The sequence below is a fragment of the Schistocerca nitens genome, chromosome 2 (assembly GCF_023898315.1).
Source record: "Schistocerca nitens isolate TAMUIC-IGC-003100 chromosome 2, iqSchNite1.1, whole genome shotgun sequence".
NCBI classification, from domain to species: domain Eukaryota; kingdom Metazoa; phylum Arthropoda; class Insecta; order Orthoptera; family Acrididae; genus Schistocerca; species Schistocerca nitens.
Window position 1 is genome coordinate 641,593,184 of NC_064615.1, and position 27,141 is coordinate 641,620,324.

At 40.2% G+C, this 27,141-nt stretch overlaps 1 protein-coding gene across 1 annotated transcript in view; it reads left to right on the forward strand.

Moving 5' to 3' along the window:
• Window positions 1-27,141, forward strand: part of LOC126236756 (DNA-directed RNA polymerase, mitochondrial) — a 295,970-nt gene that overhangs the window by 242,397 nt on the left and 26,432 nt on the right. Inside the window, exons 20-22 of the mRNA XM_049946296.1 lie at window positions 10,869-10,975; window positions 16,491-16,657; window positions 23,129-23,300. Coding sequence (XP_049802253.1) covers window positions 10,869-10,975; window positions 16,491-16,657; window positions 23,129-23,300 — 446 coding nt within the window. The remainder of the gene's footprint in view (window positions 1-10,868; window positions 10,976-16,490; window positions 16,658-23,128; window positions 23,301-27,141) is intronic.

A 27,141-nucleotide genomic window follows, 5' to 3' on the forward strand; every position in this document is an offset into this window, starting at 1 on the left:
TTCCAAGGGAAAGTATACTGTCCCTTAACAAGGAAAACTGCATTTACTCCCAGAAAAAGCATATTTTTATCTGGGAAAAATCCATAATTTTTTTTCTTGTCCATGTACACACCCTGAAATGAAACAACACTGCAGGTGTAATTGAAGTCTTTATTCAAAAGTAATCACCAGAGGCCTGAGCATAAATATTCCACTGTTTCACGAACTGAAGGATTCCCTGTTCCCAGATTTCCTGTGGCTCAGTCAGGAGCCAGTCATTCACTGTACCATTCAGTTTGTCACCTGAGTTGAAACACTTTCCTGTGAGGTGTTTTTTTAGCAGACCAAACACATGAAAGTCACAGGGTGACAGGTCTGGACTGTAAGGTGGATGCTCAAGCTGCTCCCACTTCAGCTTGGCCATTACGCTTGGTGTGACTTTGGAGATGTGTGGACAAGTGGTGGTGTGGAGCAGAATCACTCCCTCTGTCAGCAGCTCAGGCCATTTCTTCTTCATGGAAGTTCGTAGGCTGCAAAGTGTCTCACTGTACATGCCACTGTTCATAGTGTTTCCATGCTGAAGGAATTCAATGAGTGTCAGACCAAGGATGTCTTTGAAGATAGCAAGCATCATCTCACCTGCCGATGAGGACTCACCTTTGAATTTTGTTGAGGGAGGTGACGAAGCTTGCTTCACATCCCGAGAAGTCTCACTACATTACCCCAAACACCATATGCAAATTTCAATGGGTTTGTTTGTTACAAAGTTTCGCATCTTTTTGTTTGAAAAAGTGGGGAGGGGCAGGGGGTAGCCTAAGAAAAATATCAAAAAGTTTAAAAAGTGACCAAATAAGAGCACCAACCCCTAGTGGCCATTTTACTCATTAATACTGTCATTAGATGGCTCTCATTTAATGGTCTGACTAAGAACTTTACCCTCGTTGGGTACAATTCAAAAGACTTTCGGAAGCCACACAATGTATAACTGTATGGTCTGGGGTCAAGTAATTCTATTGTTAGTTTCTGGTGTTATCCCTCAAACCAATAATTCTTCTAAAATTGCCTTCAAAAGTCTTTCCAATTCTGGAATTCCTTTTCATTAAGCACTCCCCATTATCCAGCTTCGACCTTAAGTTACCTTGTTATAAATTTAATGTTCTTTTCATCACCACACACTAGTGGAAAAGTATCTTCAAATGTCTTTAAAGTGACTATAGGGTGTATTTTCCTTCAGGCTTGAAAAATGGAAACTTAGTGTATGCATAACTTTCACTTACTAAACAAATTATCTCCCACTGCTTATTCGGATTTCTCACTGTCATTCTGGCTGAGGGCTTACTATTTCCTTTTAATTTTCCTCTGGTTGCAGATTCCACAAATTTCTCCTTCAAATGAATAGTATAAGTCCCACCATGTCTATCCCTGCTATCTTTATTAGTAGTACTATCTGTACATTTAACATCAGTGTTGTTAGCGATCTCTGCCATCTGGCTAGTAATTACATGTAACTTATTCAAAGTATGCTCTGTTCTGTGTACAAAATCTAGTGGTATTCAGTGTAATATTCCCATTTCGCTAGCCAGATTTTCTTGAAATATTTCTTTCAGTTCTGTAATCAAGTGAATGTTACAGTTAACCTATTTGTGTATAGTTTTGAATTCCTGTCAGTTTTTCCATAACTCAGTTGCTACATCCAAGAAGCCATTTCCCATCATTTTCTTTGTGAATTTACGTCAGATGACACTTCCTGCACTAATTCCAGGACCACAGTTCTCAGAACTACTAATTGTTGTTAAACTCTTCTTTCAAACATCTGTTATTTACATCAGCTCTTCTTCTAATGTTAATTTTAAATTGTTCAGTTGATCATTAATCATATTAATATCTAATATTAATTGTTCCTTTTCTGCTCACAACTTCAGTATGATTTTCCAGTTGTTTGTCAAGTTTTGGCATATTATCATTTAATTCAACAAATCAGTGAATATTGCATTGGTTAGATGCTTCAGTGGCAGCTGACAAGTTCACTGTTTTTTTTTTTTTTTTGGCTATTTAGCTTTTTATTTAATTATCAACTGGGAGATTTAATTCTTTGTTTTGATTTGATATCTGCAGGCGGCTGCCCGTTCTCAGTAACATAGCCCCTCCTAACCTGCGCCGTGAACACGCTCTGGTTAGAGAATTTCAAAAACTCATGGCCAACCCTCAATTACAAATCCATGAAGATACTCACGTCATCCAAGGAAACCGAATCTGGTCTAGGCATCCTCCACTAAAGACCGCACAGGCTCTGTACCAAACCAACTTTAAAATAAATGACCGATGGAAAGAGGAATGGGAGAGCAGAACAGCAGTAAACTGCCACAGTATGCCATGCATCTTTAGTAAACCAAAAGGATTTGATTGCCCTCGCAAAGTTTGGTCAACTCTTAATCGCATCAGAACCAACTGTGGGAGATGCGCCGACTCCTTACACAGATGGGGTAAACTTCCTTCGGCCGCTTGCGACTGTGGCGCTGAGAGACAGGCGGTCAAACACATCGTGCAGGAATGCCCACTAAGGGCATACGAGGGTGACCCACAGGATTTCCTAATGGCGACCCAAGAGGCAATCAACTATTTATTATCTAAGCTGGACGTCTGCTTGTGATTGCTCTTCTGTGAGTGTAAATTTACAATTGGCGGTGTCCTTATATACAAACTGTTATTTATTGCTCTGTTTATACATATGTGATTTTTTTTTAAATCGTGTTGTTTCTGTAATTTTTACTGTGATGTTATGAGCCATACGCTAAATAAATAAATAAATAAATCTGTACGTGTGATTAACTACCATTATGTTTTTCATTTCATCTAAGTCATTGTTGTCTATGATTATCATTACTTTAGCTGCAAACTTTAATGCAAAAAAGAGCTTATTTGCACCTTCCAGGTGTTCCTTTCACTGTTAAAGTTTCAAAAACACTCGTGTATGGTTCAGTTTAAGCTGCTTCACTTTCACCTTGCGGCTGCTCGTTGTCGTTGTCATCTATTAATGTAGTGTTGGTATTGACTCCATCAGTCCACACTGTAGGTTCAAAAGCTGCATTCATTCTCATGATGATGATCATAGACATTGAAGGGACAAGAGACACAGCAACCACAGCATAGATAACAGCCATACTCGGAACAGCTGTCTTGGCTGTTCATCACAAAACTAAGACATATTATATATGGGAATGGATGCAAGGTATTCTTGGCACTCACTGCTGCTGTAAAGATCAGTCTTGAGTGAGTAATATTCAAAGTTTTATTCCCAGTTGGTTGTCGAACAATCACTACTTTTTTCCTCACACACTGTGTGTGTGTGTGTGTGTGTGTGTGTGTGTGTGTGTGTGTGTGTGTGTGTGGGTGGGTGGGTGGGTGGGTGCGCGCGCGCGCACACACACACACACACACACACACACACACACACACACACACACACACACACACACACACACAAGTGGATGGTGTACTTTGAATCAAAATCGTCTTTAAATTGTACATCCCACTGTACTTTACTGTGTACTGTAAGTCAGTTTTGTAGACTGTCAAGAATATGCCACTTCCAATAACACGATGTTGACTAAAGCACTTAAGTGTTCAAAATAGAGGGAAAGGGACTTGCTGGATTTTGTAGAACATCAGAAGATCCGACTATAGGAATCCCTGACTAAAGCATTTATATGCAATCTTAATGTACTTACCTGAAATTTCACATAGTTTATTTAATCACATAACTAGATTATTAATTTCAGTAGTAATATCATGTGTAGAAGTAAGTCATCTAGTACTACTGAATCATAGCTGGTAATGTTGTGAGTAAAATCATGTAGCAAAAGTCAAAATTCTGGTTAGAGTACTTTGATTAAAACTACGCATTCTCTTCTGGCAATAAAATTTTACCACAGAATTGTATAGGCTTCTTGATATTTATTACATTTAGTATTACAACCCTGATATTCTCTTGATTCCGTCATATTGTTGATTCCCATTCTCAGATGCTTTGTCCTGTGTCTATTCAGCATGTTTTGATTGCATTATTATGTACTCACGTGTGTGGTTCCCCACCCCCTCAAAAAATTAATAAATAAATGACATAAATCTTACAAAAGGGTCCCTTTTAAAACATCACATTCAAATTGCTGTATCCATATCACATTGGTTTTATAGTATATCCAGTTAAGGTGACAAAATAGATATCTAACAATGGAAAATCCACAATGGAATGTAACAATATTGTCGCAGAAGAAGCTGAGTAGGACCATGGTGTAGTGGTTATGATACTTAACTGTTGCATGGAGGGTCATGAGTTCAAACCTCACTTGGACTGTACAATTTTAAGTTCTCAATTCGGTTCGAGTACATTCTAGAAGTATCCACAAATGTCACGAATCATTGTACTGGAATATTCTGTAGCTGTATATGTACTATATATGTACTATATATGTTCTGGCCGGAGGCAGTTCGCTCTGCGCAATTGTATGTGCAAGTACTGAATAAACCTTTGTTAAGTGAAGTGAGTGTTCGTCATTCATCTAATTACACCTTCTTCTACGTAACATTATTCTGGTGGAAGCATTCTCTGGTGACAATGGCCAAGATCCAAACAAGTGACTAAAGGTAGATGAGCATATAGCCAAATTTAACAAATGGGATGACACCATGTGTTTGGCTAACGTGTCTCTCTGCTTTGAAGGCACTGCCAAACAATGGTATGAGAACAACAAGGGGAAGTTCACAAGCTGGGTAGTATTCCAGGCAGAACAGCGCAAGTATTTTGGCAACACGCAATGACAGAAGTGCAAGGCTGAAGATAAATTAAAGTGCAGGGCACAGCATCCAGGAGAAACTACAGCATCCTACATTCAAGATGTCTTGGAGCTGTGTAAAATAGTGGATCCTAGAATGAAGGAGGAAGACAAGATTGCACATCTCATGAAGGGTGTTGCTGAGGCCATGTATCAAGCCCTACTCCTGAAGGAGGTTTTGAAAGCAGACGACCTCATAAAATGGTACCAGTATATCAAGACAATGCATCAAAAATTAATTACACAGAAGAAGTTTGAATGGCTTCCAAATGTTGTATTGATGTCTGTGATAAAGGAAGAAGCAGATTTCACAAGTATTCTTCATCAGATAGTGAGAGAGGAAGTTCAGAAGGCACTTGGATTACATGGCGAGCAAAAAACCGAGATGCTACAAGAGGTCATAAGGGAGGAAGTGTAACAGACATTGAACCCAATCTCTCATCCTTCATTTCCCTTTAAAAAGGTGAAAAAGTCGACACCCAGGCGAAGTTATGTTCCTACAATGCCGCATGAGGAACCTGTTTGGGCACCAAGGAAGACTGACGTCTGGAGGACCCAGGATAACCAACCAGTATGTTTCCACTGCTGACGACCGAAACGTGTGGTGTGCTATTGTCGAGAAAGGCAGCGGATATTTAATGATGCCCATGCCAGAAGACAGCAGACCGATATTAGCCGACACCAACTCCAGAACAACAAAAATGAACAAGAAGATGTGGGTGCAGGACGATGTAGGCCACCATTGCAGCAAGCTAGCCGTTGGAGAAGACGCCGATCAAGGTCTCCATCACCATTTAGAAGCTCCAAGTGATCACCTAGCTGCCTGGAAAACTAAAGGGTGCACCAGCTTGGAGGTGAGGCCGCCAAAGAGAAAAATCCTCCGCCGTCGATCACTACAAAAATGATAGGAAAGTATGTCGATATCCTTGAGGATGGCTGACCAGCCCAAGATCTTTTGGACTCTGGAGCATCATATTCAGTCATTTCGGAGAAGTACCATTGCCAGTTCCAGAAAACTGTATTCGTCGACAACAAAACATCTCTGCTGAAGGTGGCTAATGGGAAATATGTGAAACATACAGGAAGATGTATCATTCATGTGGGTATAAGTGCCTATACGCAGCCCTTAGTGTGTAGTCATGACACCATTCTCGGATGGGACTTTTTGAAAGCTTCTCAGGCAGTTATAGATTGTGGTCGCTTGAAGATTATGCTAGATGAGATGAGATACTGTGGACAGGAAGTTGTGCATCTGAGTGTGTGGAGACTGTGTGTGCTGGAAGAAGTGATCATTCCTGCAGTCAGCACTAGAAAGGTAACTCTCACGTGTCATGCCATGCATCAACCCATGGATCTTGTAGTGGAATGTAAGAGAAACATGCCACTGATGAATAACTTGGTCATCCCAGCCTCTGTCATCTCATTTAAGAACAGATTTGGTGAATTGTGGATAGTTAACTGTCGCCGAGAACCACAGATCCTTCCAAAATGCATGTACATAGCAAATGCTGAGCCGTTAATTGCAGAATAGCTGAGCGTCATAGAAACATCCCATGCCGAGTCTGTGGGCGAAATTAGCAGTACCACTATGAGACAAGATCTTCTAGCTCAACTATCACCAGATCTCATGAAGGAACAGCAGAAGAAGCTACTTGCCATTCTTCAAGAGTTGTCTGATTGCATCAGTCCACAGGTGAAGAGCAAATTAGACAAATCGACGGTGAAGCAACGGATTAGCAATGGAGACCATCAACCAATAACCCAGAGAGCATACCGTGTGTCAGAAACGGAACCTCGAATAATTCGCAATGAGGCAGAGCAAATGATGGAGAATGGCATCATTCAGCCTTCGCAGAGCCCATGGTAGTCACCAGTGGTCCTCGTCATGAAGAAGGATGGCAGTTGGCGCTTTTGTGTTGGTTACAGGAAGCTTAATAAGATAAAGAAAAGGAACATTTACCCTCTTCCATGAATTGACGATATATTAGATTGTCTGAAGGGGGCTAAGTTTTTCTAAACCATGGCCATGTACTTGGGATACTGGCAAATCGAAGTAGATGAGGCTGATCATGAGAAAACTGCATTCATCACCACTGAGGGCCTCTATGAGTTTAAGGTAATGCCGTTTGGTTTGTGTAATGCACCAGAAACTTTTGAACAGATGATGGATAATCTTCTAAGGAACCTGAAGAACCTGAAGATGTGTCTTTGTTATTTAGATGACATTATAGTGTTCTCAAAGACATTTGATGAGCATATAAAAAGACTGAGGGCTATTCTTAAGTGTCTCCAACTAGGCGGACTGAAACTTAATCCAAGAAAGTGTCTCTTTGGAGCAAAAGAAATCTGAATACTTGGACACTTTGTGTCAAACAAAGGTGCGCGGCCAGACCCAGAAAAGGTGAGATCCATAACGGAATTTCCTATTCCTAAAAGTATTATAGATCTGAGACACTTCCTCGGATTATGTTCTTATTACTGTCATTTTATCAAAGACTTTTGTATCAAAGCAAGGCCATGCCAAGAGTTGTTAAAAGCTGATGCTAAATTTATCTGGGGTGGTGCTCAACAAGATTCTTTCGATGTGATATGAAAAGCTCTGACGACTGACCCTGTAATTGGTCTGTATGATGAGAGAGCACCTACAGAACTACAGGTTGACAGTGTTAAATTTCTGGGATTACAACTCGATAATAAATTCAGTTGGGGAAGGGCATACCACAGAATTGCTTAAGCACCTAAACAAGTCTGGATTTGCCATGAGAAAGATGCCATGTGTAGGAGATATAAATATAAAAATAACTTGCATACTTTGCTTACTTTCATTCTATTTTGTCATATGGGATCATATTCAGGGGCAACTCATCAAACCGAGCAACAGTTTTTGAAGTGCAAAAGCTTGTGATAAGAATCATTTGTGGTGTAAATTCGAGAACATCTTGCAGAAACCTGTTCAAGGAACTTTGTATTCTAACCACTGCTTCTCAGTATATTCATTCCTTAATGAAATTTGTTGCAAGTAATACGTCTCTATTTCAAACCAATAGCTCAGTACACAGAATCAGTACTAGGAATAAGAAGAATCTACAAGAAGGCCTAAAATCACTCACCTTGGTCCAAAAAGGGGTCCAATATTCAGGGACACACATTTTTAATAAATTCCAGCAACCATTAAAAACTTGGTTTCAGATAAAGCACGGTTTAAACAGAGTTTGAAAGACTTTTTGATAGGCAACTCCTACTCCATAGATGAATATCTTAACAGAGACTGTTAAGTAAAAATATCTGTTAGATTTCAGTTTTAACAACACTTGGTCTTAACAGTAAGATTAGGTAATTTGCGTATGGTAAATTTATTAATAGTGCATAACAGTGTTTCATTCTGACAGTGTGTTAATTCTGTAAATATTAGCTCTCCCAGTTTACTGCATTGTATTAACTTATTTTCCTGACAAATGATGAGGGTAGTAAGTATTATATTCAAATGTTTTATGTTTCTGTGTCATACTTTCTGACATGTTCCACACCCACGAGAATCATCTCATTTTTTGGCTCAATGGAAAAAAAACTGAATCTAATCTAATTTAATCAACGCTAATGCCAGCGGGTATGGGATCGGTGCTGTTCTGGTGCAAATTTCAGATGAAAAAGAGAAGGGTAAAGCCAATGCTTCTAGGACACTTACAAAAGCCGAGAGAAACTACTCAACTACAGAAAGAGAATGTCTTGCTGTGATCTGGGCCATGTACAAATTTCGTCAGTATCTCTATGGAAGGCCATTCACAGTTGTTACAGACCATCATTTACTTTGTTGGTTGACAGGTCTTAAGGAACCAACGGGAAGACTCGCCACGTGTGCACTACTTCTTCAAGAGTATGACATTACCATAGTGTACAAAAGTGGAAGAAAACACCAAGATGCCGACTGTCTCTCAAGAAAACCTGTGCAAGACCATCAAGACTTTGATGAAAATAGTGACTATCTCGCTGCACCCCAGTATCTCTCTGCTGAGCAGAAGAAGGACGCCAAGATATCTCAAATTATGCTCGCCTTAAATCAGTCAGAGGATGTGAAAGGACAATTTAAGGTAGTTAATGGATTACTTTGCAAGAAAAACTTTGATCTGTTTGGAAAGAGATGGTTACCAGTGATTCCTAAACACATGTGCTTAGATGACACATCTCAGGCCGGACATTTAGGATTTATTAAGACATACGATAGAATCCGCAAGAGATTTTTCTATCCAGTTTTATTTAGGAGTCTCCGTCACTGTGTGTCGCACTGTCGAGAGGCAGTTTCTCAGAAACCACCCGGCCGACTCATACCAATTCCACCAGCCGAAACGCCTTTCCAGTGTGTTGGGATTGACTTCTTCAGATGATTTCCAACATCTGCTAGTGGCAGTAGATGGATTATTGTTTGCACTGATTATCTGACATGCTATGCTGTACAAAAGCCGTGAAAACAGCCAAAGTATCCGAGGTAGCCAAATTCATCATGGAAGACGTATTAAAACATGGTGCCCCAAGGTCATTAATTATGGATCGAGGGAAAGTTTTCCAATCGAATCTTGAGACAGAGATAAACTGTCGGTGCAACATTACTCATCACATGATGCCTGCCTACCATCCGCAAACTAATGGGCTTACTGAACAACTTAATGAGACCTTGGCTGACATGCTATCAATGTTTGTCAGTGTTAAGCAAAGAAAGTGGGATGAGGTGCTACTTTTCATGACGTTTGCCTACAACACTGCCAAACAAGACACCACAGGATTTATGCCATTTTTCCTGGTGCATAGGCGAGAGGCAACTACGACGATGGGCGCTGTGTTTCTGTTACATCCTGATGACGTGGATGATGACTATATTAACCAGAGCTGAGGAAGCGTGACAGTTAGCTCGACTCTGCACGCTGCAGGCTCAAGAAAACGACCGCCGAAGGTGACGTGAGGCACCGCCCTGTTGTCTACCAGCCTGGTGACCTCTTCTGGATCTTCACTCCTGTTTGGAATGTTGGTCTCTCTGATAAGCTCCTAAGACACTACTTTGGACCTTATAAGGTTGTAAGACTGTTGTCTGATGTTACTTATGAAGTTGAATATTTCGACCCTGACAAAGACGATGAAAGATCAGAGATACGGTCCACATCCTTCGAATGAAGCCCTGTAAGGATTCTGTAACCCAGGGTAAATTCGAGGCTCCAGCAACAGGCAACAATTGAAAAGGTGATGAAGAGCGTAACAGCAAAAGAAGTTCTAAGAAGTTTACCGCCAGGTCAAGAATCAGTCATCAGTAGTTGGAGTATGCAGGACCGATGACTCATACCCAGACTAGGAGGACGTGACACCGAGATGCTGTTCTCTTAAGGAGGGAGCAATGTCACAGAAGAAGCTAATTAGCACTGGGGTGTAGTGGTTATGTTACTAAACTGTTGCATGGAGGGTCGTGAGTTCAGAACTCACCTGGACTGTAAAATTTTAATTTCTATATTCAATTCGAACATTCTAGAAGTATCCACAAATGTCACTAACCATTGTACTGGAATGTTCTGTAGCTATATATATACTGTATGTGTTCTGACTGGAGGCAGTTTGCTCCACGCTCTTGTATGTGCAAGTGCTGAATAAACCTTCATTAAGTGAAGTTAGTGTTCGTCATTCATCTAATTACATAGTCGCTACTCACCATATAGTGGAGATGCTGAGTCACAGATAGGCACAACAAAAAGACTGTCACAAAATAAGCTTTTGGTCAACAGTGCCTTTGTGAGAAACAGATGACAGACACACACAAACACACTCGCGTAAACACAGCTCTCACACGTATGACCACAGTCTCTGGCAGCTGAAGCCAGACTACCTGGTAGTGAGAGTTGCATTTGTGTGTGTGTGTGTATGTGTGTGTTGTCTATTTTTGACGAAGGCGTTGTTGGCTGAAAGCTTATTTTGTGACAGTCTTTTTGTTCTACTTATCTGAGACTCAGCATCTCCAAAATAAATAACTCTTATGTTGAATGACATGTTGAATTATTTTCTTCTAACTGTTTGTTGCAGATCTGGAAGGCTTCCCAAAGGAGTTTGTGTGGCCAGCATCAACTTACCTTGTAACTAAAACATTTGATAGTTTGCGAGAGATGTTTACATCCACAAAGGAGATACAGGTACTTCATTATTCTCATGATTTTGTCAACTATCAAGCCTTGGAATAAGTGTATTTAATCTGGTTTTGTGAACATAAATTATTGCATAAGTGTATAGAATACAAGGGTTCTGTGTTTCTCTGGTTATGAACTGTTGCCAAAGTGTTGCATTTATCCTGGCTCTGGAAGCAATGAAATTATTTAATTTTTTTTCTCATAAAATATAAAAATTATTGAAGGAACAAGCTGCCAGAAACTATTACATTTGTAAACATTTCTTTTGGTGACAACAAGAACTAAACTGAAGTTGTGGAGTGCCAAAGGAATTATAAATAGTCTAAACCAAACTGTAAACAAATATAAGTAACAAATTTCTCTATTTACTATTACGTGATGAGAGCTGCATGTGGGATCTGTGACATTTTTACATTTGTACAACTGCAACACTTTGCTGCAGTGTCCCTTAACCTGCAGAAAAGCTTGTGTTCAGCAGATCTCAATAGGCCCCCCGCTCTTTTTTTGGTAAACATCTATTTCATATCTCTTCACTGTGTTTACCATGTCATCATTAATATTTCAACCATTACTCCGCTTGCATAAATCTGTTCTGGTCTTTTCTTTAATATTGCAAGTAAAAATTGTATATTTTGTTGTTTTGTATAGTACGTGTTTTGGTGTGATTCTGTTCAGATAAGTAAGTATCAGACTACAACTTACAAGGCCTGAGGTTCAATTCTTAGTCGGTCCGAGAACTGTGTCTGTCACTCATTTTTTCTTTTACATGTGGAAATGATTTGTTAATTAGAGAAATGCCAAATTATGCCCTGGTTCTGAGTCCCCCTATAACTAAGTTAGTTTAAAGCTCTGAGGCCTCCAGTAGGACAAAAGTACAAAGTTATAACAATGAATATTATAAACTTATACAACCAGATGCATCATATACCTAATAATGAGTTAAAGAAATATGAGTGGTGTTCAAAAAAAGGTACATAACAACAACATGGGTGTAAGTGAAGCCTTTATTCAAAAGTAATCACTACGGGCCTGAGCACAACTATCCCACTGTTTCATGAGACATAGTATTCCCTGTTTCCAGAGCTCCTGGGGCTATGACAGGAGCCAGTCCTCCACTGTGTTCTTCAGTTTGTCATTCAAGTTAAAGTGCTCCCATTTGAGATGTTTTTTTATCAGGCCAGCCACATGGAAGTCACAGAAGCCAGGCTGTAGGGTGGATATTCGGGCTGATCCCACTTGAACTTGGCCATTATACTTTGTGTGGCCTTAGAGGTGTGTGACATTGGAGATGTGTGGACTGGAGCAAAATTACTCCCTCCGTGAGCAGCCCAGGCCATTTGCTCTTGATGGATTTGCACAGACTAAGGAGTGTCTCACAGTACACATCACTGTTAATGGTTTTTCCGTGCTCGAGGAATTCCAATGCGTATCAGACCTCGGACATTGAAGAAGATGGTGAGCATCACCTTGCCTGCTGAGGTCACTGTCTTGAATTTGTTAGTGGGAGATTATGAAACTACATTCACATCCATCACTGTCTTACTACATTATCCCAAAGTGACATATGCAAATCTCAACCACGATTTTTCTTTATCCAGTGCACTCTTCAAAGTGTTGCTAAGTGCATTAGACTTAGCAATAATAACTTTAACAGAGACAACGGCTAAGCACTTAGCAACACTTGGAAGAGTGCACTGGATAAAGAAAAATCGCAGAGAAAAACTTCCCGAACTTTACCTCCTGATTCAAGGGATGGCGCTGCAAGCAACGCGGGATAGAAACTACATCTATGGAAGTAGAGGGCACCACTTCACTATGCACCATATCGCTGTTGCTATGACGTATTCCAGCCAATCAGAAGTCGTCCTTTGCATTTAAAAGTGGGAGCCTCGCTAGTTCACGACAGTCAGTTTTAGCCCTGACGACGACCATGGAGGTAGTGGTCGAAAGCTTGGATTTTTATCCTGAATTGACGCGGCATATACACCGAGAGATTTTTATTCAATAAACAAATATTGTTATAATGTCAGAGTTGGTTGTTGCCTATGAGAGAGAATGTCAAATGGAATAACCCCTTCAGAGCCCCAGAAGACTGTTGCAATGACTTTACTGACTGAGAGTGTGGCTTTGAATGTTTTCTTCAGAGATTGCCATTTTGTTTCCAGTTCAAAGTGATAAACCCAGGTTTCACCACATGTGATGATGTTCAACAAAAAACTTATCATAATCAGCCTCGTAACGCAAGCATTTCAACACATATGGTCCTTCATTGCTCTTTATGGTCTTCTGTTAGGCACTGAGGAACCCAGCATGCGCACACCTTTGAGTACTCCAACTGGTGGACGAGTGTGTCAGCACTATCAGCAGAGATATCCAGTTAGCAGTGAGGTGTATGATTGTGATCCATCGATCACCTTGAATAAGAGTGTCTGCATGTTTCAACATTGCTGGAGTCACAGCTGTGTGTGGCCTGTTGGCACACGGGAGATCGGACTGGTTTTCAGGATTGCATGATCTTGTTATGATGACAGACTCCATGTCTAACAGCTCACCATGCATTTGTTCACTGCCAGATCTGTATAGACATTCTACAAGTGCCTGTGAATATCTGTGATGCTCTGGTTTTCCACCAAAAGAAACTCAATGACAGCTCTCTGCTTGGAATGCACCTCCTTTACAGACTCCATTTTGAAGGCTATATTATGGCGTCGCCACTTATCGAGACTTCATGAAACTATAGGGGCTGAAATAAGTTCTGCATTTTTTCAACTGAAGTTGGGCAAGAAATAAATGTGTTTCACTATTTATTGAAAGCCGCTCATGCTATCCAAATTTTTCGATTTAGATTTCAAGCTTGCAACGGATGATTCAAACTATGGTATTGACGGTGAGGTGTTTCAAAGAGCACTGGATGTTGCAGGTTGGCCACGTCATATTATTGCTTTTGCAAGTACAATCTGGAAATGCCACAAGTAGAATTATTTGGTTGAAGAAGAAGAAGAAGAAGAAGAAGAAAAGTAGATACCCCATAGCAGGATGAAAAGCCACTGTTTATACTGAGAACATATTACGTATCTCAAAGTGTTCAGTAAACAGCTGTGTAATCACTTTTGTGCTTTATTTGCAAAAGTTTAATTTCAAAGTTATCAAGGGTACCCATCTTTTGTACCTGATGCTTAGCCATGATTACCATTGTCATTGCCACTGCCATTGTGGAAACAAGATTGTGTGCAACAAAGTAATACAGAAGCAGATATCAGGGTTTATTTCGTAAAAGGATTGTGTGATTTTTTTGCAGTACAAATAATGTAGGTAGCAAAATTGTTGAGGTGATGAGTCATCATTAGGCTCATAAACAAGGCTGAGAACTTTGCCAACTTTCATCTAAATCCTCTGTCAGAGCTAGCAAAGACGTACTCATGAATGCATTGTGCCATCACTGTATGCTCATATCCAGTAATCCTCCTGGCCTCAATCTCCTCTAGCCCATGCCCCCAACACCACCCCACCACCCTAAATTCACCCATCCTACACCAGCACCCTCTTCTCCACAATCTCCGCCTTCCTTTGTTCTATCTCTCCCTGCTAATCCACTCCTCTGTGTCATAATATGCTGCATACAACCACTCTGCCTGTGGGCAGAACAAGCACATTGGTGTCACATTCCCATCCCACGTGCTACTGCCTCTTCATCGCACCTGTCGGCCATCCTTCTCCAAACCTCCCCCTTACTCCTCACCTCTGCTCTCTACTGGCACACTCCACTCAACATAACCCTCTGTTGCAGTGCCACCACAATATTGTGTGTGTGTGTGTGTGTGTGTGTGTGTGTGTGTGTGTGTGTGTGTGTGTGTGTGCCGGCCGAAGTGGCCGTGCGGTTAAAGGCGCTGCAGTCTGAAACCGCAAGACCTCTACGGTCGCAGGTTCGAATCCTGCCTCGGGCATGGATGTTTGTGATGTCCTTAGGTTAGTTAGGTTTAACTAGTTCTAAGTTCTAGGGGACTAATGACCTCAGCAGTTGAGTCCCATAGTGCTCAGAGCCATTTGAACCATTTTTGTGTGTGTGTGTGTTTGTGTGTCAGGGGGGTTGTCTTACTCTAGCTCAGAAGAATGATTAATCCAAAAGCTAGCCAAGTTCTCATTGTTGTTTATGTGTCTATCAAAACTTCAGAATCACGGCTGTGCAGTTAGTTGATTCCTTTACTGCTTAAATTATTTATATTGCACCAAGGATTTTTCAGTGGTGCAGTTATTCAGTTTTATTACCTTTCTAATTACATAATTTGTGCACATTTCTAAATCAGATGTCATGAGATTTAGCTTCACCTCATTCTACTATCTTTCCAACATACAATTCAGGAAATGTGCTTCTATTGCTCTTGACTGCATTACTTTTGAACACTAGCCTCTGTATTCATTAGTAATAGAACCAGTTGCAGAAATGTGAAATAAGTGTATAGTAATATCAGTGCTGCTGCTGTTTGTGTGTAGTTTCTCTGTTTCATGTTAAAACTATATTTCAGTTAGTCCTTATGTTTAGAAAGAAACTTACATATGAAGGTGCCGTTATTAGGTGTGGTTTAGTAAATGTGTTTCCAGAATGTTTGAGTGTAATTATATGGCAATTAAGTGTATATAAATAAAGCTGTGATCAATGCAGAAGCTGGTTTGAACACTACATTCCTCTACTAGGCATGGTCCTTTTGGAGATGGTATACAACTGCCTTCCTCCAAACTTTGGACTGTACTATGCACTCATTTATAAGGCTCCCTACAGTTCAACACTGACCCCAAACTATGGTGCAAGTTGGCATTTTCTCATTAACAAGTTTATATTATTTTAAATGTATTAGACACATGAAATAAAAACAAAAAACTTCTCAAAAAGCATTCTCAGTGTAGTCATGTTCCAGAACATTCATTGCTGATCGGTCATGTGGGGTTAATGTGATACAGCCCTTGGATGTGATTGTATAACACATCTCTATATGTTTATAGGTAAAAAATGTACTCACCAACCAGCAGTAGGAGAAAACACACACAAAAGTTGAGGAAATGTGCAAGCTTTCAGAGCCAATGATGCATCTTTTGGCAGAAGGGTTGGAGGGGAAGGAAGAGGGGTGAAGGAAAAGGGGTGATGAGGTTAGAAAATGGGGAGATTTATGGGAAAATTGCTCAGAACTCCAGCTCATGGAAGGCTTACCAGACTGTAAGTTATTGCTCTATCTTGCGCCTTCAGCCCTTCTGCCAGAAGAATGAGCCAGTGGCTCCAAAAGCTTGCACATATCTTTAACTTTTATGTTTTTTCTACTGATGCTGCTTGGTGGGTAGATCTTTTACCTATCCTTGTATATTATATTTTCAAAAATTGATTTTTTCATTGATACAACAGCTCTTTGTGTGCAGGTAATGTTTCGGTATCCTGTTTTTTCTATGTTTTAATTAGCTGGTCCCTATAGTTATATATCTTTTGTGTCATTATTTTGAATTATGCTTGGTGTAAATCACATATCTGTTCTAGGACTGGTTTACGGAATGTGCACGGTTGATATCTCAAATATGTGGTCAGAATGTAGAATGGATTACACCTTTGGGCCTTCCAGTAGTGCAACCTTATTTTCGACCACCAAAGAATTTGAAGTTCAAAGAATCAAAAGTTGAAGATCACTTTCATGTGGATATGTTTGAGTACGTACACTTTTTTTTGTTTACCATTAAAGGAAGATTTACAGTTGTAGAACTTATCATTTTGCTTTATGGAACATTTTGTAGATATAAGTACCTTCTAGAAAATTGTCCATATGAACCAATTGCATTAATTGGGGTTACATACAGTGTGTTAACTGTATGTTGGCCAGTTGCTAGAGGGCATTATATGGAGTGGATGTTAATGAGGCAAGCTGAACCCCTGTATAGACCACCATGAAGTGAGGAGCCATTGGGGGAAAGGGGGGGGGGGGGGGGGGTGGAATAACCCTGACTACCTCCTACAGTGTAGACATCTTAACTTCCACTTCACACTTCTGTTAAAGCAGAAGCCATGAACACAGGTAAAAAGGAAAAACAAATTTATTGAGTTTACTTGGTTCTTTGGATGCCCACATATAACAGTTTGATTTTTGTTTTGTGTTTGATTGAAATTGCCTAGAAAATGGGCGAGTCTAGACCGACACTTGTTGATGACAAGCACTGGGATGACACTCTGGCTGATGCATGTGTTAGTAATAGTCCACCTTACTTGATCATTTGTTTGCCATTTTGCTGGTATTTTGTGCCCTTTCTGATGCTGCAGTGTTGTGGAAAAATAACAGGTTAAGCTGGTGAAAGACTTTTATAGGAATATTGGACAAAATATTGAAGTGGACTGAATTATAGATCGCGTAATTATGCTCATAATCTTTGCTTTGTGGCTATTCAGAATTTGGTTACGCCCATAGGAGGAAATCCTCTCCCTCAGTACAGCTTTCCAGTGCCATTAGAAGAAGGCAAACGCATCAACAGAGAGTATACAGCAAGTTATAATCCAGCAGAACTTGTGGAAACCTTCCAAAATGGCATCCAAAATCTATCAGAAGAACAGCACACAGTATTTGAACACATTTGTCAGTATGTTGACAGTAATATGGAAGAAATTCTATTTCTGGATCCACCTAGTGGGACAAGAAAAATGGCCCTCACTAAAATCTTATTATCACAATTACAAGCCCAAGCAAAAATAGCTCTTGCTATGACTTCATCATGAATAGCACCCAGTTTGTTACTCAGTGGTAATACTGCTCATACAACTCTGATACATTTGGATGTAATTGTACACACAATCTGTGACACGTCTGGGAACAGTGACAAAGCTTGTGTTCTACCCACTTGCTGCTTAATAATATGGGAAGAGTACACCATGACTAATCGAAAATCAGCATGCTTGAAGAGCTCAAGTCTGAGGCAACACATCATGTGGCTGCACATAACAGCTTAATTGCGGCTGTGAATAAGACCTTTTTGATATAGTGTATAAAGTTGATGTGGGCACATATCCAAAAGAAGAGGGACAAATAATTTTGCCTGGTAATTTCTGCTGTGCAGTACTTCCACTTCAAGACATCATTTCTTCTACTTATTATGACCAACAAAGGCAAACAGCAACTCATGAAAACCCATGGCTTTGTGGAAGGGCCATATTGACACCTAAAAATGATCAAGGTGCTAGAATTAACTTGTACATCCTTACTCATGTTGAAGGAGAAAATGTAGAGCATACCTATATTAACAGAGTTATGGAGCAATTATCCACTTAAATTTTTAAACTCTTTTAGCACATCTGGCCTTCCATCACACTAAATTAATTTGAGAAACAGCATCTCAATTATTCTGTTGCAGAATTTAAGCCCACTGAAATTGTTTAATGGTACCAGGCCTAAAGTTACTTCTCTCCAATGTAAAATCATAGAAGCAGAAGAAGCGGCGTAGGCAAGCAAATTTTTACACCCTGAATCCCACGTATTCCTAGCAATTTCCCGCTTTACTTTAAACATCCGCAATTCCTAGTGAGCTTATATTATTCCATGACAGAGGCAGCATTTTGTGGGCACGGACCTAATTGGCAGTAGCTTTTTGCACGGCCAGCTGTAGGTGGCTGTCTCTCATGTTAGTGAAGCAAACAAGCTCTTTGTTGATGTTGCCAATTGTACTACTTCAAACCGTGTATACATAGAAGCTTTATAAGTCAAAAATAAATTCCATACGTACAAAGGCTTGGGCACAGGTATAAATAAACTGAAGAGTCAAAGAAACTGGTACACCAGCCTAATATCGTGTAAGGCCCCCCGCAAGCACGTAGATGTGCTGCAGCATAATATGGCATGGAATTGACTAATGTCTGAAGTTATGCTGTAGGGAATTGACACCATGAATCCTGCAGTGCTGTCCATAAATCCATAAGAGTACGAGGGGGTGGAGATCCCTTCTGAACAGATATGCATAATACTGTTCATGTCTGACGAGTATGGTGGCCAGCGGAAGTGTTTAAACTCAGAAGAGTGTTCCTGGAGTCACTATGTAGCAATTCTGACCATCTGGAGAGTCACATTGTCCTGCTGGAATTGCCCAAGTCAGGCAGAATGCACACTGCACATGAACGGATGCAGGTGATCAGACAGGATGCTTACATACGTGGTACCTGTCAGAGTCATATCTAGACGTGTCAGGGGTCCCATATCACTCCAACTGCTCACTCCCCACACCATTACAGAGAACCCAATAGCTTGAACAGTACCCTGCTGACATGCAGGGTCCATGGATTCATGAGGATGTCGTTGTCTCCATACCTGTACACATCGATCCGCTCGATAAAATTTGAAAAAAGACTCGTCCAACCAGGCAATGTGTTTCCAGTCATCAAAAGTCCAATGTCAGTGTTGACTAGCCCAGGCGAGGCATAAAGTATTGTGTCATGCAGTCATTAAGGGTACATGACTGGGGCTTCAGCTCCGAAAGTCCACACCGATGATGTTTCACACAGTGACAGTTGTTGATGATTCAGCATTGAAATCTGCAGCAATTTGCGGAAGGGTGGCACTTCTGTCATGTTGAACGATTCTCTTCAGTCGTTGTTGGTCCCATTCTTGCAGGGTCTTTTTCTGGCTGCAGCGGTGTTGGAGATTTGATGTTGTACTGCATTCCTGATATTCACAGTACACTCGTGAAATGGTCATATGGGAAAATCCCCAATTCTTTGCTACCTCAGAGATGCTGTGTCCCATTGCTCGTGCACCAACTATAACAGCACTTTCAAACTCACTTAAATCTTTATAACCTGCCATTGTAGCAGCAGTAACCGATGTAACAACTGCTCCAGATATTTGTTGTTTTATATAGGCATTGGCAACCACAGTGCCGTCTTCTGCCTGTTTACATATCTCTACTGAGGGTATAAAAGAAGCTATTGGAGGGGTAACTGGCTTATCAGTGATTGGAAACAGTCTGCAAATCAACGCATGGCTTCGGCGAGGCGTGTTTTCTTCCTGGTATGTGTGTGGAAATGCGCTGATGGTTCTCTTGAAACTGTTTGTTTAGGCTGTCATGTCCATGCTTAGCGACGCTTCTGCCCTGCCACCACTTGCGGCCTGTTGATCTGTGATAGCTGACAGCCAGAATGCCGGAAGTTTGTGGCCATCCTCTCTACTGATGTTGTCAGGCTGTTTAATGATTTCAGTCACCTCTTGCCAGCACACGGGCTTCCTGAAACGTTTATTATGCTATTATGCTAGTTTATTATGCTGTGCTAATCGCACAGAGCATCCATGTTCCACTGTTTGTGTGATAATTTTTTAGGCAGCTCCATACTCTACAACATAGTTCGTATACTCCTGCAGTATTTAGTTTGTTGACTGCAGTCTTGGTGGAACCCATCATGTCGTGATCCTGTGGCTGCTGCGGAAAATCAGTCTGAAACCTCATTGGCAGACTGTGTTGCCTAGCCATTCACTGATACCTTTCATATATGGTAAGTGCACTAATGGAAGCTGCTCTTCCTTGTCCTCTTCCCTTGTTTTATTTCTGTTGGCCTTTGTCATCTTTCTTGTAGTGTTGTCATAACCAGTGGTGCGAAAAGTGTGGTTTAGTGCCCTCAATTCTTCTTTGATGTTGTTAGTATCACTTATCTGCTAGGCATTGGTAGTCAGCATGTGCAGAACTGAATACCTGTAAGCTGGGTTGTGGTGGCTCTCCAAACTTGCCCCGAGGAAGGCCATTGTAATAAGGTCAAAATGTTGGTTTTAAGTTTATAATTAAAGTATTTTACTGTGATGTGGATAGCACCCAGAAGAATTTTATTGATACTTCCTGCCAGATTAAAACTGTGTGCCAGACCGAGACTCGAACTCGGGACCTTTGTCTCTACCATCTGAGCTACCCAAGCACGACTCCCACCCCGTCCTCACAGACTTACTTCTGCCAGCATGTCGCCTCCTACCCTCCAAACTTCACAGAAGCTCTCCTGCAAACCTTGCAAAACTAGCACTCCTGGAAGAAAGGAGAGCTTCTGTGAAAGGCAAAGGTCCTGAGTTCGAGTCTCTGCCAGGAAGTTTCATATCAGCACACATTCCGCTGCAGAGTGAAAATCTCATTCAGAAATTTTATTCATCATTACTCCAGCTGCAGTAGCCTATGTAGTTAGTCAAATCCAAAATTTCTTTTTTGTGACTGACAAAGAAATTAAATAGAAAAAAGACACAGGCAAGTGATAGGCTTAGCAAAGAATAGATCAGCGTAGCCAAACCATAAGGTGAACGGACAGTGGCTGTAGTGAAGAAGTAGATAAAAATGAATTTCAGATAGTGATAGTAGTAGAAAAAGTAAAAATCAAATAATAAGTATTGCAAAAAGTAGACCACTTTAGTCAGAGCTTCAGATGAATATGGTTCAAATGGCTCTAACAAGGGAAATGCCCCATCGCACCCCCCTCAGATTTAGTTATAAATTGACACAGTGGATAGGCCTTGAAAAACTGAACACAGATCAATAGAGAAAACAGGAAGAAGTTGTGTGGAACTATGAAAAAATAAGCAAAATATACAAACTGAGTAGTCCATGTGCAAGATATGCAACATTAGGGAAAATGTAAGCTGAGGAGCGCCGTGGTCCCGTGGTTAGAGTGAGCAACTGCGAAACGAGAGGTCTTGGTTTCGAGTCCTCCCTCAAGTGAAAATTTTACTTTCTTTATTTTCGCAAAGTTACGATCTGACCGTTCGTTCATTGACGTCTCTGTTCACTGTAATAAGTTTAGTGTCTGTGTTTTGTGACCGCACCGCAAAACCGTGCGATTAGTAGACGAAAGGACGTGCCTCTCCAATGGGAACCGAAAACATTTGATCGCAAGTTCATAGGTCAACCAATTCCTCCACAGGAAAACACGTCTGATATATTCTATATGACACTGGTGACGGCATGTGCGTCACGTGACAGGAATATGTTGTCGACCCACCTAACTTGCACACTAGGCGAATGGGTAAAAAGATTCTTCTACCTTGCCCGATTTAGGTTTTCTTGTGGATGTGATAATCACTCCCAAAAAAGTGATGAAAACGCAAGAGTTTGTCACATAAACTGCAACAAATGAATGCAACAGTTTCACAGTCACACAGTTTTCCCTGTGCTCCGTCAAAACATATGTTTTTTACGTTTTCAAATGTTTCCGTGTGTAGACCGTAAAATTGTGCATATGTCCAAGCAAATCTCAACATGCCCTGGAATTTTGGAGAGCGAAGTTGATTATGTGTGAGAGCCTGAACTTTGATAATTGTCTGAAAATAAAAAATTAAACTTTTCTCTCGAGAGAAGATTCGAACCGAGGAACTCTCGTTCCGTAGCTGCTCACGCTAACCACGGAACCACGGCGCTCGTAAGCTGGCACTCTCCTAAATGTTGCATACATTGTGCATGGACTACTCAGTTTGTATATTTTGCTTATTTTTTCATAGTTCCACACAACTTCTTCCTGTTTTCTCGATTGATCTGTGTTCAGTTTTTCATGGCCTATCCCTGTGCCAACTTATAACTAAATCTGAGGGGGGTGCGATGGGGAGGTTCCCTTGTAAGCACTATGGGACTTAACATCTTAGGTCATCAGTCCCCTAGACTTAGAACTACTTAAACCTAACTAACCTAAGGACATCACACACATCCATGCCTAAGGCAGGATTCGAACCTGCAACTGTAGCAGCAGTGCAGTTCTGGACTGATGCACCTAGAACTGCTCGGTCACAACGGCTGGCTCAGATGAATAGACAGGGTCAATGGCGAAGAAGCCAATAAAAAATGGTAGCTATGATTGATATTTGACTCTGATTGTTAAATGTTGCTCCACCTTTCTGCAGTGGACAAGTATGACTATTACTTGCCTTAGTATATGTGCAACTACCATTTGATATTTGATTTAACTGATCAGTAGATTCTACAGGTCACTTATTTCTATATGTGTAAACCTTTTTTCCTGGTCTTTTTTTCATGAAGTGCCAGATGTAAGTCAGTATATTTTTTTGTAACTGTTATTCTGAAAATCTAAAAACATGTTTGTCAAATTTGCTTATTTTATTAATTTCCAATTGCACTTACTATAAAATATCTGCCATTGTATTTCACTAATCTCATTGATTTCTTTTACAGACGCCCAAATGTGATGAAACAGAAAAATGCTTTCCCACCAAATTTTATTCATTCTCTGGACTCTAGCCACATGATGCTGACATCATTGTTTTGTGAACGAAATAATGTAACATTTGTATCAGTTCATGATTGTTACTGGACACATCCTTCAACTGTCAATGTTATGAATAAGGTAAAAGTTAGCTTACATTCTATGCGATTTGGAATTTGTGCATAAAAGTATATTGACCTGGGCATCATTTTGTTACATTGTCATTTGAAATAACCTGAAAATACAACAACTTGTGGTCCACTTATTGCATGTTTGAAATCTGAGAATGTATGTGTGAAATTGAATTGTTTAACGACACATTATTCTCAAATTATAAGTTGCAAGTCAAAAGCAGCATAGTCATTTTCTAAATTATTTTACTAATGTTGTTGCTGTATAAGTTACCACCAACATCCAATTGACGTCCATTGCTGGACAATAGCTTTTAAAAGACTTTTCTATGTATGATGATCTTCAGTTGTATACTGTCTTCTGTTAAATATTTCCATCTTTCTTCTGCATATTTCATAATATCCATTAAGTTGTTATATTGGTCTTTTCTTATCTTGTGAAAACCAGCAAAGAATTTCTTGGTCCATATACCATCCATTCTGTAGAGTAGACGTGCAGAAATGAGGAATTGTTTCATTAAAGAGGAACTGTCATACATTTAAGAACATACACATTAATAAATTTTACTTATATGCAGCTTATTGAAGCACAAGAATTTCATATCATAGCCCTTACAGTAGTTAGTGTATACCAAATATCTGTTTGGATATAAATCACCTTGAAGTTCTATTGGCCTGCTTACTTAAAAAAAAGGTAGTACTAATTGCTCAAGATTGTACTGCAGGTTTTCTTAAAAACTCCTCCAGTGAGATTGTATTGCAATTGTTAACATTACCATTCAACTTAACTCCTGCTGTAAAATTCTTAACTGTGTAGCTAATTGCCCAAAAACCGTTATTGATAATATATTTATAGAAATGTCTAATGAACAAAATTTAACCAGTAGTTTGTGGCCTAACAGATTGTGACATGCAGTCGCTTGTGTTGAGTGGTAATGCTGAAAACAATACATATCAGTTCAGCAAATTCATTACAAGAGAAAGATAGTCACACCAGACAATGAAATGAGAACAGTATGAGATATAGCAAAGTAGGAGACTAGTAGATCCATAGATGAGGAAGCGGAGCAAGTAGCTTCAAAAGTAAATGATACATTGGTAACAGATGTGTATGATTTTAGAAAGTTTTTAATAAGCATTTCATACCACTTATTGAAAAGATAGCGTTGCCAGGTAAGTAGCTGCTGCCATGGGTTACCCCAGACCTTTTTCTTTCTCCACACTTAAGTATTTGGTCGTAATTGTAGTAAATAACATGGACATTTTGAAGAGGTAGCTGATGTTTATAGCAGTCTTATGTCTTGTTCGTCTCTCTTCCTGTGAAGGAGAATAATAACTGCATTGTTCTGATTTTGGAGAATTGTCATCATCTGCAAATATTGTGGAAACTGTTTTTATAAGCTCTTTTTGTATTACTGTTCCCTCTAATTTTTACCATCAAATAGTTGTATGCACCCCAACCATCATTACTCCTGGAATGTCGTTATCTTCATTGCCAACTTTATCTGTTTCTTGTTCATCTCTTGAACTGTGAAAGCATTTAAAGATATCTTCAAATACCTGTACACTCACTTCTTTTTTAAAACACTTTAAAATAGTTTTTTTTTCCTCTCTCTCTCCAGCATATTCTATCACATTCCCATTATTGTTTACATTGAACTGCTGCCTCCTCTTTAATGTCCTCCTCAATCCATTTGACTTGTTTTTTAAGTTGTTTCCTTTGTACCTGCAACAGCTGTGTTATGTGCACAAGTAACTTGCTTAAATATTTTCTTATTTTATCCAAGATGGAATGTAACAATATTATGAAAGGATAGTAGTTGCTACTCAACAAATAGTCACGACTCAGCATCTTCTTATGTTATCAGTGCCTTTAGATTTTTGTTTTCTAAGATGCTGATCTTATTGCTTAATTTAATCAGTAAACAACCCCAGAGTGTGGCTTGGTTGATAAGTGTCAGACTATATAAATCCAAAGATCTGAGGTTCAATTCTTAGTTGGTCCTAGGAATTTTTCTGTCACTTGTCGCTTCATTCACCTCTGCCAATCATTATTAATTTGAAAAATTATTTTACACATACACCTCCTCAGTGTCATATAATCTAGATTCCAACTTCTGACCTAATGAATCTGTTTCTTTCTAACTTCATATCTATTTTTACTCTGCATATTACGGGTCTACGACCATTTAAAACTCTAAAGTGACCTTAACATCATGCAAAAAATTCATTATTCTTTCATAAAATGTGATTTTTAGCTCCATTTGATCCTTGCCAAGTCCATTTTCCTTTTGCTTTCTTCTTGAAAAAAAAAGTGCTTATTGGAAAATTCTTTTAACATACAAACTCTGGTATTTACATTATCATGTCAGAAGTTTTCCATTGTTCTTTAGTTTTACCCTACTTTTGCATTAAAAGCCTCAATTTAATCTTGTAGTGCAATTTGCTGTCATTTATCAGCTCCTGTAAGAATTAAAAGTAATCTCTGATCTCATCGTAATATAAGCTTATTGGAGCATTGACTTGGAAAGATTTCTGTCTAATATATTTGGTGTATTTTGGGAACAAGCCTTGCTATTCTATCCGAGATCCTGTCTGTACCTTTAATGTTGTTATTAATTTTTATATTTATAATAAAACCTACACTTTTGAATTCCTGTGTGCTGTGGTCCTCTGTTGTGTAAAGAATGCTCCTGTAAAAAATGTGGTACCAGTGGGAGTGCATACGTATTAAATGGTACATGGAGTGTGGTAGACAGATCCTTACTTTATTTGCTGGGCAGAGTTACATTGTACTCTTTACCAGTCAGAGGTTTGACACATACTAAACCGTCAAGGATATTATTGTTCACTCTACTGCACAGGACAGAGATGTTTATTTTGTAAGTCAGAGGTGATGTATAGTTGCTTTGTCACCAAGGAACCTCTCCCCAACCCCTTTCACCCATAGTGTGGAACACAGGTGAAGGGGAAGTATTGCGAGGAAGTGAGGTGTCAGCGTTGATCTGTGGTAGGGCAATGGGCACAGTGATGCCAGAGATCTCATAGTCTCTTGAGGTGGGCAGGAGGCTGGAGGGCGTGCCCATAGTGGGAAGTAGCTGTTCCGTGTGGTAGCTAGACAGGAATCTTCAGGGAGAACTTTGCTGATAACTCCAATGAATGGGTGTTGATAATCACGGCGTAATAAAAAACCGTGGACGAGGTCAGGAAGCAGGTAATAGTGACACAGAAAGTCTTGTACTGGGGCCGGCTTGACCGTCTTGATGACAAGGAAGGTCCAGTGCATGTGACTCTCCACCCCCCAAGTCCATTGTGATTGAGGTGGTGTTGGCAACTGCGATGACAGTGTTGTTTGTGGCACGTAATTGGGGCGATGATGGCAAGAGAGTAGTTTGCACTTGAGATGGCAGAAGGGTGCTGACAGTGCCCGTACCGACAAGGAAGTAGATTGGCGTCAGACAGCCTTAAACAAATAAGCGTGAGCTGCCGGAAGGACAATGTGAGGTGGCAGACTTGTACAGGTGCAGTTGATTAAGGCGTCCTCTGGTTGTAGAGTGGAGTGGTGCACATACTACGGCAGGCCACTGTGCTTTGTTTTGGTAGGCACAAGGCTCTCTGCAGTGTTTAGTCTCCTGTCCGAATCTGCTATGGAACCAACAGTATCGCTCGGCCGTCGAAGGTGCGGAGGCAGGTGGCATTGTTCTTTGAAGTTGCATCTGTGTCTAAAATGTGCTATGGGGCAGTGGGCTGGGGAGATGAGCACATTTGCTGTATTGTTCAGCGATTGTTGTCTGTCGGCACTATGAAAGTCGCATGGAGTGGTGGTGAGAAGGGGCTTGGTCCTTAATCGG